We start from the raw sequence: 13,841 nt of genomic DNA on the forward strand, positions 1-13,841 counted from the left end.
TGTAAATCCAGCTTTACAAGTCTGACAGCTGATAAGGAAAATGTAAAATAATGTTTTGCATATATTTCCGATTTAGTATAGCATTACAGAAGTCGTCCTATGGTACTGATACTTGGCTCTGGCCATGGCCCCAATATTAACTTAACAACTGGCCAGCTGGCATTTTGCCACAATAGGTATTGGGTCCGCACCTAAATGCACCATGTTGCTTGTTCCCTGTGCTCTAAGAATTATCCACTTGTTTTTCTTTAAGTGAACTGAAGGTCAATAACAAAAAATAAACCTGTCACCGTCACTTCATCTTTTAAAATGAAGGCACCAGGATTATTGGCTAAGACCCAGAAATGGAAGTAAGCATTTGGGAGGGGCTGAGAGAGCAAACACCACATCATTCTCGTGCTTGTGTTACCATCTTCTCACCTAGACAGTCCAGAGAAATCGGCCTCTTCTTCTTCGCATCTTTCGTCGAGTTCTTTCAGAGCTAAGGTGACATCATCTTCGCAGATGGACTCAGGATAGCTTTCAGGGGCCAGGGGCTCTGGCATGTAGGTGTCTTCCAAGTCAAGAATCCCTTGACACACAAGAGAATCCTGCTGTTCTTGAATTATATAGGACCCTTCATCTTCAAACGTCATAACCTGCTCCTCCTTTAATACTGGACCTGTATCCTGTAAAACAATCACATTTTCAAATCAAGTTTAAAAACATTTTTGAAAAAAGAATTTTTATCGACACAGAATAAGTGACTATTGCCATCAATATACACTTCTTTGTATTACATAGTATTCATTTACACAGGTTAATTTTTTGGAGTTTTTGGACTCAGATTATATAAAACAGTTTTAAAAAATAGTCTCAGCTTCAAAAAAAAAAATTGAAATTAAATATCACCTGTTGCCACACAGAAACATCAAGGAGATCACTTTTCTCTTAACAGGATTTAGGTGTTTACTTAGAAATATATTCTTTGGTAAAATGTCTTCTCATACACATTCTCATTCTATGTAAATAGAACTTTATATGGTTAATATAAATTCTCTCTTATTTGAAATGTAATTTCTTTCATTGAGTGAACTCTGGACAGACGGTGCGGGGAGCAGGGAGGTAATTCAGAATGGTTTATACCCCCTAGTCCTGTGGGGCTGTCCATGAATTAGGAACAGGTGCTGATCAGTCAGGAGGATGCTAAACCGAAACGAGAGCAACTTTACTGGTTTCTAAATCAGCTGAATTTTTGTGATGGGAGAGTTGTTTTCCAGTAATAGGACCACAGTACCTTACTTCCGGGTCGAGTCCCAACAATGCTTCATCACAGAGTTAGATTTCAGAAAACACCAGAAAATTTTAGACTGCTGTACTTTGAAAATTAAATGAATTACATGCTCATTCATCATAAAGAAGGAGAGCACTCGCCTCACGCTAGGCAAATGACAATACACTTGTATGTTGGACACCAGTGGTTTTTCCCTTCCTACTGATGCGAACATTACTGAAACAATGTTGCTGTATGCCCTGCATGGAACAGAGGCCCAACAGACACTGGCTAAATAAATGAACTATCACTTCTGAAAAAGAAAAACACTTCTAAGGTGTATACCATGATGGTGGACTGCCACTAATTTTAAGGTGCATGGATATTAGTTTAATCAGTTTGGAAATAAGCACTGATGGTCTTCGATCATCATTTCGTAGGAATAAAGGTCAGCTCCTTCCTGTGCAAGGTCCTAAGTTACTATTTAGTTGTGTGGTAGAGTTTCTTTTCTTCATAGGTCAAAGTAGAATTTTTCTTCCAAACTACAAAAAGTAAGCAAAAGAGCACCTGATCTTAGATTCGTTTGGGCCTTAGTCTATACACCTGTAAAATTCATCTGTAACATAGAACAAATGAAGAATTTTGACCAGATTCTGGGCTGGGTGCTCTGGGATAAATTAGTAGCTACCTACTACAGTTAATTTACAATCTCATAATGGGGTTAGGCTAAGATGTGAATAACGGTAATATAGAGTCTATTAAGTGTAAGGTAAATGTTATGTGCACTATACAAAGGACTGCTGTTCCTCAAAGGAGGGAAAGGTCATATCTGCTTGAGGTAATGGAGCCCAGTCTCCATATGGTGGGCTTTGACAAAGACGGGTCAGCGATGGTGTCACAGACTGAATGTTTTTATCCCTTCAAAATTCATACATTGAAACCCCAACCCCCAGTGTGGCGGTGTCAGGAGATGGGGCCTTTGGGCAGTGATTAGGTCACAGAGGGGCCTCATGCATGGGATGAGTGCCTTTACAAGAGAGACGGCAGGAGGAGAGGCCTCACCACACGACAAATCAGCTGGCACCCTGATCTGGGACTCCCTCGCCTCTGGAAATGAGAAGCGGATTTCGATTGTCGCGAAGCCTCCCAGCTTCTGGTGTTTTGTTATAGCAGCCCAAGCTGACCAAGATGACATTTCAGGGAAAAGGACTTAGAAGACAGGAAAGACAGAGAAATGTGGCAGGAAAACACAAAATGTATCAAAGAGAAAACTGGCCTGGAGTTAGTCAAGCAGAGAAGGCAGCAAACTCTGAGTCTGCTCAGAAGAGCACTTTTTAAATAATACAGTACAGTCCTTCCTTAATCATTCCAAAAGCTTATACTCAATACAGATGTTTGCATCTGAAGGTTTTAAAAAAGAATTGGGCATTAAAATGGTAAACTATCTTTGGAATGGTAGTTTATGTGATAGTGTTAGAGACATTTCTATACCTAGAATTTTATTAGCAGTTACTTTTCCTTCTATATCAATTTGAATATACCGTGTCGAAATAACCAACCACACTTCTTAGTTTAATGCCCTCGCTTCTCATTAGTTTATACCTGTATTTGGCTGTCATGTTACTGAATAATTATTGTAAAATAGATGCTTTACCTGTAATTATTAACATATACTACACGTTGACATTTTCTAATAGCACCTATATTTCACGAAGAGAATGCTTTTGGGCTAATGAAATGGATTCCACTGTTAAGTGTACATTATAAGAATCAAATTTTCTTGAGCTTTATCTTATTACACAGGGATGTGTGTGTGCGCACGTAACACACACACACACACAATTACATTCAAAGATTCATTTCCTACAAGGAATAATTTCTGTCGTCCATGAACTGATACCTAAACTATCATAAATACTAGAAGAAACTCCTCTGTGAAGATTTCTCTAATACATACAAGTGAAGAACATAATCCCTTAACAGCTCAGAGTGTAATCTGTACACATTACAGAGAAGAAAGGAGCAAACTGAGCTCTGGAAGTTTCTGTCATGACATGAAACCCATCAGCCTGCTCTGTTTTATCTTCCGGATGTCAACATCATTGAAAGGGAAAAAACCCTCAAACAACTCTAGGAATGGATTCTCCTTTTAATTCAGAAAGTATTTCACCATTGAAATTAATTTTTCATCTTAAGAAGTTGCTTGAGGGGCGCCTGGGTGGCTTAGTTGGTTAAGCGTCCGACTTTCGCTTAGGTCATGATCTCGCGGTTCGTGGGTTCGAGCCCCGCGTCGGGCTCTGTGCTGACTGCCCGCCCAGAGCCTGGAGCCTATGTCAGAGTCTGTATCTCCCTCTCTCTCTGTGTATCTCCCTCTCTCTCTGACCCTCCCCTGCTCACACTCTCTCTCTTTCTNAAAAAAAAAAAAGAAGTTGCTTGAAAAAAACAGAATTATGGTTTTATTTCATTACCTTGGTGTTTTTTCATGTTTTAAAAAGGGCAATTTGAGGTCATTTGACACTAGCTGGCATGCCAGGGAAAAAGAGGTTAGGCTCACACACCTCACAGAAACAGACTCGTACTGTTCTCCCTGGACAGCCATTCTTTTGGTGATCATTTTAGTCAACGGAACCGTTTTCGAACGCAATCCTATGGTTTATGACTATCTCCTTCATTCTCATTCACTTATGTCAAGGCTTACAGAGAAAATGAAACCCATGACTGGAAAAGGAAATAAACCTAGTAAAGTGAAGTGTTTTTCCTTTAGGAAAAAAAAATTACCATTAGGAACTTTACAGGAAAAAAAAATTACCATTAGGAACTTTACAGGGTCTTGGAAACAAGCCATCAAATACAGTCCTGTTGCATGAATGACTGTCCCATCTGAAATAGCAGAGTTTCCAATATATATGGAAATATGTGAATTTCCAATTTATCTCCAGTAAATATGAATGATTTCTATCAGCAGTTGACTAAGATTATAGCTATTTTAATAACCAAAAATAAAAGGCTTCCCATTTGTCAAGTAAACAGAATTACAGCACAACAACCATTAACCTCACTGCTTTTGTTAAGAAAGTATTTCTAGTATTGGCCGTTTTCCATGGTTTCTAATGAGACCTTTTCACATGCTATGATCGAAACCAGACACGGTCGATAGGTTATTAACTAGGAATTAAGGCTCACTTAACAAGCCTGCCAGCAACTGAAAGGAATATAGGCTACTTAAGGCACACCTCTACATCGACCTAATCTCTCCTGGAAACATTCATCAGTTCATGAACTCTTCCTTCAGACCCTCTCATCTTAGCGAAGATTCTTCTGGTTTATCTCCCCTCAGCTTCCTCCCACCCACCTTCCACACCTCTGTCACAGAGACCTCACTAGAACCCAAACCAGACTGTACTCTCTCCTCATGACAGGCTTGCCTAGACTGCAGGCGTCATGGCAGGTACCAGAAGCTACTGTGCTTTTTCCACACTCACACATGAAAGTAATTTTAAAAAACAAACTCAGGGGTGCCTGGGTGGCTCAGTCGGTTAAGCGTCCGACATCAGCTCAGGTCATGATTTCGCAGTTTGTGGGTTTGAGCCCCATGTCGGGCTCTGTGCTGACGGCCAGCTCAGAGCCTAGAGCCTGTTTCGGATTCTGTGTCTCCCTTTCTCTCTTAGAAATAAATAAAACATTAAAAAAATATTAAAAAAAAAACCCACACAAACTCAGTCAGATCATGTCTCTTCAGCTGCTGACTGGCCAGCTGGCTCTTCACACACACCATGGCCTTTTCACCTGCTGCTTCCTCAGCCTGGCATAGTTCCTTGTCACTGAGGCTTCACCTCAAATGACACTCTTTCTTCCTCACCAACTCCACACTTCTGTTAGATTTTTCTTACTGTGACTAATAGGCTGATCTGTTTCTGATGTGTTTATTTTGTCTTACCTGCTTATCATACTTTTACTAGAATTAAGCTCCATAAAGCCAGGAGGCTTTTCCACATAGTGCCATATGCCCAGTGCCTAGAATAGTGACCGGCATGCAGTCGGGGCTCCACGTGTATTGGTGAAGTCACCGAATGCTTGCATGACCTGTATTCTCATCTAGGCCTCTCGTTCAGTGCCTGTCACATAACAGGTATCTCTTTGACAGTGACAATTCATGACTTGTGATCATCCCGAGATAAAGTCTACGTCTTCCGTAAGGCACCTAGGACCCTTCTCATCTTAGACCCTACCCATCTCTCTTCCTCTTCCCATTTTATTCTCCAGAAGTACTCAATGTCCTGCGGTTACCTGAACGTACCATGTTACTTCATGTTGCCCTGTCTTTCCACATGGTGTCCTTCTGCCACAATGTCCCCATTGCCAAGAAGCCTGCCCTTTACCACCATCTCCCTGGTGTACAGCTGATCAGTCTTCCCTAAGTTTTCACAAAGCCCCAAACATGGCTGTTATTACATTTCTCATACTTTTTTTTTAAACCTTCTCTGTCTCCCTTAATAGACAATGCACTCTCTGAGAGTGGGGGGGTCACCATGCCTTTTTCATTTTTCTAACACCTAACTCAAAGGTAGCATCTAAAAGGATCTCACTATTTGCTGAATTATCGAAACTTAAGTTATACTAAGCATACATTTAAAAAATGCCAAAAAGAAAGGGTGCCTGCGTGGCCCAGTTGGTTAAGCATCTGACTTTGGCTCAGGTCATGATCTCACGGTTTGTGGGTCTGAGCTGTTTCAGGGTCTATGCTAATGGCTCAGAGCTTGGAGCCTGCTTCAGATTCTATGTTTCCCTCTCTCTCTCTGTCCCTCCCCCACTCACACTCTGTCTCTCTCTTAAACATTTGAAAAAAATTTTTAAATGCCAAAAGCCTTCATTTCAAACTATGCTTACTGTTAAAAATGTAAAATACACTGTCAGCTTAATAAGAACATGGGAATTCAACCAAGATAATGAGATCTAGTAACTACATTAATTTGGTTAACATTGAAAAAAATGTAGTGTTTCCCAAATACTTACCAAAGCATAAAAGCACATATGACAGAACTATAGCAATTAACTATAGTTAAAAAAAAAAAAAAAAAAAAAAGAATATCTACTATAATAATCTTAAGGAAAAACAACCACTAAGAAAACTAATACTTACTTATTTTTGGTCAGTCATTAGCTTGGGATCGGGCTTACTTCTCACAGGCCTTTCCAAAAATCTTAATACTAGTGGTTCCAACATCTTTTTTAAAAGGTTTCATTTAACCAACTGCTAACACAGCTGGCCTGAGGTTTTAATCCCAATCACAGCACCAATCACATAAACCCCAAGACAAAGCAAAAAGAGAAGAAAAAATGAAAGCCGTCCTTCCAAGGAGATACAGAGCCAAAGAAGATGCTCACCATCCCCAGAGAAGCATCTGTACATTGACCTCAATCACACTCTGCAACGCAAAATGCTCATTAAAAACACTCGAGATTATTTATAACCTGTGGGTCATTTCCTTACTCCATCAACATTTTTTTTTTGTATCATCAGATTTGACTATTTCATTGAAAACAACCCAACAGATTAGAAATACTGGAAACAAATCAAATAATTAGTGTGTCAGATGAAAACGGTTTTGAAAGAAAAGCAAGGCATGTAACAGAGTGCTAAAAGGAGCCCCGATTGGCCATGTACCAGCCCCCATTTCTCCCCACCTCAGGCAGCTGGCTGTTAGCATTATCTAGAGAAGCCTCCAAACTTGGGGTCTCATCTCTGATTTGAAGCACTTCTTCCGTCGAGACGCTGCCAGTGGAATCTTGAGACTGAAGAAGGAGATCGGGATGGTCTGGTAGTGTTTCGTCGACAACAGAATCATTGTTTAACTACAAGGAGAAAGAAGGAATTCATTCATGAGTCAGTGACGGTCAGAGAAGCCACAAGAAATGGCCTCTACAGCATAGTTTGGTGGCCTAGTTCGAAAGAGCCTCTTGACCTCCTACAATTACCTTTCCCCCGATCTTAGGACAGGACCGGGGCTGCTGATTCGAGCAGCCAACCCGGCCACGTGACCACACACCCTTCCGTGCAGGTAAGTTTTACTCAACGAAAACTACCAAAGTGGAAGCGCTCCACATAACTACACTTATCATGAACCGAAATTCACTTTTTCTGGTAACACTTTGTGTTGTCAGCTGGCGGGAGCATTTGTGAGGACGGGGCTCTCTCCCTCCCTGTGGCTCTAAGGCCCAGCGAGCAGTGCTTTCATAAAACACAGTGTTAACTGGGGGGCAGGTGCGTACATCTGAATAGACTGTTCACTTTTCTAAGCCAAAATACGATAAAACTTCAGTCAGACAAAAAGAATTAGGACAATCAAGTTGCTGTACGGCACTCTATCACTAGTGGGTTTGTAATCTTCACAGTCAGCGTGTGATATAAAATCAAGTTTCTGATTCAGACCAGGTAAAGGCAAAAGCCGTTATTCCCCCAAGAAGAGGAAACAACTTTGAATTCTTTTTTTTTATTTTATTATCACTATGACTAGGGTTGGCCTTATAAGGAGATAGTTTCTTTTTTTCCTTTTTTTTTTAAATTTTGTTTTCAGTTTTTATTTAAATTCTATTTAGTTAACAGATATAGTGCAATATTGGTCTCAGGAGTAGAATTTAGTGATTCATCACTTACATATAACACCCAGTGTTCATCCTAACAAGGGTCCTCCTTAATGCCCATCCCCCACCCATCTCCCCGCCATCAACCCTCAGTTTGTTTGCTGTCCTTAAGGGCTTCCTGTGACTTGTTTCCCTCTCTTCTCTTTCCTCCCCTTCCTCTATGTTCATCTGTTTTGTTTTTAATTTTTTTTAATGGCTGAGCAATATTCCATTGTGTGTGCGTGCGTGCGTGTGTGTACACATCTTCTTTATCCATTCATCAGTTGATGGACATCTGGTCTCTTTCCCTAGTTTGGCTATTGTAGACAGTGCTGCTATAAACATCAGGGTGCATGTACTCTTTTGAATCAGTATTTTTGTATCCCTTGGATAAATACCTAGTAGTGAAATTGCTGGGTCAGAGAGTAGTTCTATTTTTAAATTTTGAGGAACCTCCACACTGTTCTCCAGAGTGGCTACACAGTTTGCATTCCCACCAGCAGTGTAAGAGGGTTCCCCTCTCCCCGCATCTTCACCAATATCTGTTGTTGCCAGAATTGTTAATTTTAGCCATTCTGACTAGTGTGAGGGGGTATCTCATCGTGGTTTCCATTTGTAGTTCTCTGATGATGAGTGATGTTGAGCATCTTTTCATGTATCTGTTGGCCATCTGGGTGTCTTCTTTGGAAAAGTGTCTGCCCATTTCTTAATTGGATTACTTATTTTTCGGGTGTGGAGTTTGATAAGCTCTTTATAGATTTTGGCTACTAATCCTTTATCAGCTATGTCCTTTGCAAATATCTTCTCCCATTCCATAGGTTGCCTTTTAGTTTTGTTGATTGTTTCCTTCACTGTGAAGAAACTTCATTTTGATGAGGTCCCAGTAGTTCATTTTTGCTTCTGCTTCCCTTGCCTCTGGAGACGTGTCTGGTAAGACGTTGCTCCAGCCGAGGTCAGGTGTTGCTGCCTGCGCTCTCCTCTAGGATTCTGAGGAGACAGGTGGTTCTGTCCCATGGCTCTCACAGGAGCAAACCTTTATTAAGCATTTAATATAGGTCGGGTGGCTTTCCTCCTCATGAAATTCCCATGAGGCAGATACTATCCAGAGTCCTGATTTTAAAGGGGAAGTTAGGTAGGTTGACCACAGTTACACAGAAGGTTGGTGGCACAATGCCACGGCCTGGCTCCACGGCGGGCCAGTGCCTCCTCCAGCCATTGTTGCCAGGAACTCGATCATTCCTTTAAATGAAAACAGCCCCAAGAGGGACGAAGCGTTAGGTGGCACGGATCTGGAGGCAGACTGCTTGGTTCAAGCCTACCTTCTAGCTACGTGTCCGGGACAAGTCACTCGTCTTGCAATAACGACACCTCGTGTGGCTGGCGGCGCAGGCGTTCTACAGACTCATAGATGCGAAACACCCTTCACAGAGGCTGGTGCGTGACAAACGTCCAGTGAGTAACTGCTGCTGTTATTATCAGCAACTGCTTATCATCTAACACTTCAGTGGGGGGTTAGTTGAAAGACACAGTGGGACAACGAGATGCCAAAACAGGAGAGGCGACAAAAAGCCTTGCGCAAAGTGGCACCTTCCCATTTTGTTTACAGCCGGAGCAGCCTCTGCCATTCAACACTGCTGCCAGCACTTTACCAGCCGACCGAACATGGGCAAAAGAGACAGCATAGTTGGGGCATAGCTGGGCTCTGTCTGAAAAGGGCATCCCTTGAGAGCTGTGTAAATGCAGCCTGTTGGCACCATGATTTCTATTTACATGCCCCATGGGGGCCCTTCCACACACCTCCTTTCCTCGCGCCTTCCAGCAGCCCCTTCCACCCCCACATTGCTGAGCACACAGACTAGTCTTGCGGCCTTCCTTTTCTCATGTTTCACTCACTCTTCAGTCTCCGCCATCTAGCCTCTGGGCCACCAAGTGGGAACCCCCACATATAACCGACTTGATCTTGAAAGAGACCAAAGCTGTGCTCTATCTTTCCACACCAACTAGGAAAGAAAAGCGGGTGACAAATAAAGCAGTGTTGGTGTCCATACGGATACCAAAAATATGGGTCATTCAAGATGAGGACCTCTGGAAGTGTCCAGAATGACTCACTGTCACTAGGAGAGAAGGTAACCTCATCTTAGCTGCTAAGGGGTGTGTGGCATCAAAGTAATGTAAATGTCTAGTTCGGTCATGAACAGCACACTCCATCAGCAATGTAATTTTGTATTTTCATTTCAGGGTGTGCATTTTACCCAAAGGGAAATGAAAATCGGAAAATCAAGAGAGAGTAATTACTAAACTGGAAGTTAAGAGGAAGGCGAGACCAACTGTCGCTGTATAAGAAGGTAGCTATACCATCTGCGTGCGTGACAGTATCTGGCTGGCTGTGAGCGCCGCCTCTTCTTCCGAGGACTCGTCTGTATCTTCCTGGTTGGTCAGGTTCAGGCTGGGGGTGCTGCTGGAGCACTGGTACTCCTGGAGGGAGGGGGTGTCCCCTTTGTCAATACTGTCCAGTGAGCGCCTGCGGACTCCCCAGTTGAAATTGTCCATACTTTCGCCCTGGAAAAGAAAGACAAGATCTCTCAAACCTCAGACACATGTGTATAAATACAGTAAACACGACACCAGGAAAACATGTACTGAGATGAAAAATAATGCGTCATCGTAAGCAGAGTTTCAATCAGCCCTTCAATTTCTCGAAACTTTTAAAACATCATTCAATATTTTCAATATTCACCATATTCAATATTTAAAAGAGATCACAATATTTGGTTGAGCCTGTTTTAACTAAATAATTTTCTTGACTTTCTATATTGTGTGACTGGGGACCAACTAAACCTACCGTCTAGGCCGTTTCTAATCTAACGCCCCAACACAAATGAGACCACGCAGACGACAAATACATCACAGACGACAATACGTGAACAATCCACACCACCAGGCTGCAACTTACCTGCATTTCCTGGTTAGCAAAAAGGAAAACACACAGAATTAGAAAGAACGAAGACACACATTTAAATATATGCTACACTTTTGGGGGGAAAACGCTTTGTGATTTCTCAAACCCAAAGACTGATTCAAGCTCTGGATTAAGCTCTGAGTAGAAAGCCAACATGTGATTCAAATTACTTTCTTATGCAAAATATATTATGGAGGAGTCAGAGACAGACACTTAAAACAACATTTCTGTGGCAACACAAACTTTAAGAAAATCTTCAAGATTTACATAGATTTAATACTTGATATGATGCAAAACTGACTTAAAATACCCACATTCAGTTGACAACATAGAAGGTCACAATAACTTCAGTCTGGAGGATGGTTCTGACTAAACCCAGGGGCCTTTTTTTTACTGTAAAATAGTCTAAAATCAAGATCAATGTTATCAAAACTTAACTTTTGGCAAGTTCCAAAAGTCAAGAGGAAACAGGGCAGATTTCAATTTCACTCCACTTACGGATTTATAGAAGCTATGTTTCTGTTATTCTAAGCTGATCCTCCTTTTGCAAGAAGTGTATAATTCTCATACACTCTCTTAAGCCCTGATATGACAAATTACAATGAGTTAGTTGGCTAGTAACATAGGATTTATTTGTGTTCCTTTATTCAAGAGGCATGTCCTTTATTCTAGGACAGAGGTTTTCAAATCCTTTTTTTTGTTTGTTTTTTTAAATAAAGCAAAGGAATACTTATTTCAAATGAAATTTAAAATGGAAGTCAGCCATGCAAAGCTGATGAACTAAACCCAACCTGCTCTGGATGAAAAAGGTAATAAGGAGTTCTTGGATCTTAGCCTGTTACTCAGGGTACATCCCAGAAGTCTTAGACGCCCTGCAGGTCAGAGTTTGAAAAGTCATCTTCCTACCAGATATTTCAAATATTATTATGTAGCAGCCCTCAATATTTATTTGGTGAATGAATGACTACACTCAGGGAGGCTTCAAGGTGGGCGGGTATTCGGGGGGGTGTTTTAGAAGTTTAATTAACAGTTCCATTTGTTTTGTAGCAAAGTGTTTCCTATTGCCACATTTTAAGCGAGGCTATATTTGGGTTTAAAAAAAAAATCTCTACTATGTGATTTGCCTAATTATGAGGCATAAACGAACACCGCCCACCACCCAAATCACTGTGACTTGAAGACAAAGCTACATTAAGTGTCTTTGATTCAATTTGACTAAGGTTCTGTTCAAAAGCCATCTTTCTTAGTACTGATGTATTAGGCTACGGGATAAACTCGGAACCCATTTACAGAGGTCTTAAAAAAAAAAAAGACAAAAAAAAGTAAACAACACATCACCTTCCCATTACAAACATGTCAAGAGCCTGCCTGCCTTTAGAAGCTTTAAACTCTCAACTGAAAAAAGCAAATAACTGCAGGAGCGTTTAGGAGCAGCTCCCGCCCTTGAGGTTGAGCAGCATGCCTCTCCAAGCTATCACACTGATTATTTAAGCCAATCCTACTTCTTACAACACATTTTTGAAATCGGGGATGTGAAATCAATTTGAGAGGGCAGTGATCTGCCATGTTGGGGGAAAAAATGAAAGAATAGGAAATATTGGTGCACATGACACTATAGGCTGAGGCTGCAGATTCTTTTCATTTTTTTTTTAAGTAATCTCTACACCCAGAGCAGGGCCTGAACTCACAACTAAGACCATGAGTCGCATGCTGCACTGACTGAGCCAGTGAGGTACCACACAGCTGCATCTTCTTGGAAGTTTAATTTTAAAGGTGTGTGTATCTACTTGGATGTGATGGAAAATGTCTTAGCTAGGGATCACGGTTAAAAAAAAAAAAAAAAAAAAAGAGGTTAAAAGCCACTGCCCTGTGAGGCTGAATAATGCTTGCTTGGGGGCTCCTGTGAACCTGTACATGTGTCTTTTGGGGACACATACATGCTGAGTACAGAGACATTTGGTTTGCCCGAGCCGCCGTGGCCATACCCTCCTGTATGCAGGGAGGATGAAGCACGTAGGGGACCTCCTTAAACTGGCCTCCTACCCATGGCGAGCAGTGTGACACGGCGCAGGCCGTTACATTCCACCCCCCTCGCCTATCAGGGCCCAAGCAAACATCCCTTCAAGAGGGTTAATCAATGCATAGGAGTTCTATGAGTGACTTTAAATTCTTTGGAGAAAGATTTGTCGGTGGCATGGGATGGATGAATACCAGATGACAAGGCATTCTGGCCTTCTCAAATATAGGTCTTTGTAAACATTTGTAGAACGAACGCTTTTGAAACCTTTGTGACAAATGTTTTAGATTTAGGAGTTGCAAGTTTCAGGGGCTGAGCTACAGGACTAGGTCCTAACGAGCCCAACACACTCAGGGCAACCCTGTTCTCTTTGCCACAATGACTTTTCCGAAATTGGCAAATGTCCCAGTTTGACCTGGTAATATGACAGACATGTGCTAAAGGCGTTTAGGATAGCAACTTTTCACCGTTACAAGAGCATTTCTGAAGTGGCCCTCACTTGCTTTGAACACTGATGCGTGTGGACCTAACCACGTGACAGAGACTCGCGGAGAAGGGCGGAGCCTAGCCAACGACAGAGAAATGATCAGAGACCTCCCTGAGCTCTAACACTCGGGACTACCGCAGTTTTGTAAGCTCGTAAATCCGCCTTCTGAGTTCGATTTTTCATTTCGAAATCATCTAAACTGACCCATACCTATCAATTTCATCTAGATTGAATCAGTTTAGAGGAGAGAGCCCCTTGGTGCTGAGTGAGATGAGTCATGTGAGGGGGCTGGCTACATCACAAAGAAGAAAACAGTGACGATGTCGCAGGTAGCATCTCAGTCAGTTGCCACAGGAGAGAGTTCTAGAGAGCCAAGGCCTTCGTAATCATATGAGTTCATCTATTTAACTTAATTTAGTGTTAAGTGTTTGTACTTATACTTTAAAATAGCGTTTGATAAATTTTAATATAACTTTTTACCATTTTGCTGCATATTAGTTTCATT

At 41.6% G+C, this 13,841-nt stretch overlaps 1 protein-coding gene across 3 annotated transcripts in view; it reads right to left on the reverse strand.

The window, feature by feature from the left end:
* Positions 1–13,841, reverse strand: part of FRYL (FRY like transcription coactivator) — a 262,440-nt gene that overhangs the window by 17,027 nt on the left and 231,572 nt on the right. For all 3 annotated transcript variants that reach the window (XM_039241070.1, XM_039241072.1, XM_039241069.1), the window contains exons 54-56: positions 10,229–10,432; positions 6,938–7,105; positions 421–668 (exon numbers count right to left, since the gene is read on the reverse strand). In XM_039241070.1, coding sequence (XP_039097001.1) covers positions 421–668; positions 6,938–7,105; positions 10,229–10,432 — 620 coding nt within the window. The remainder of the gene's footprint in view (positions 1–420; positions 669–6,937; positions 7,106–10,228; positions 10,433–13,841) is intronic.

This window comes from Hyaena hyaena, unplaced genomic scaffold (genome assembly GCF_003009895.1).
Source record: "Hyaena hyaena isolate Hyena2069 unplaced genomic scaffold, ASM300989v1 scaffold_187, whole genome shotgun sequence".
Taxonomy (NCBI): domain Eukaryota; kingdom Metazoa; phylum Chordata; class Mammalia; order Carnivora; family Hyaenidae; genus Hyaena; species Hyaena hyaena.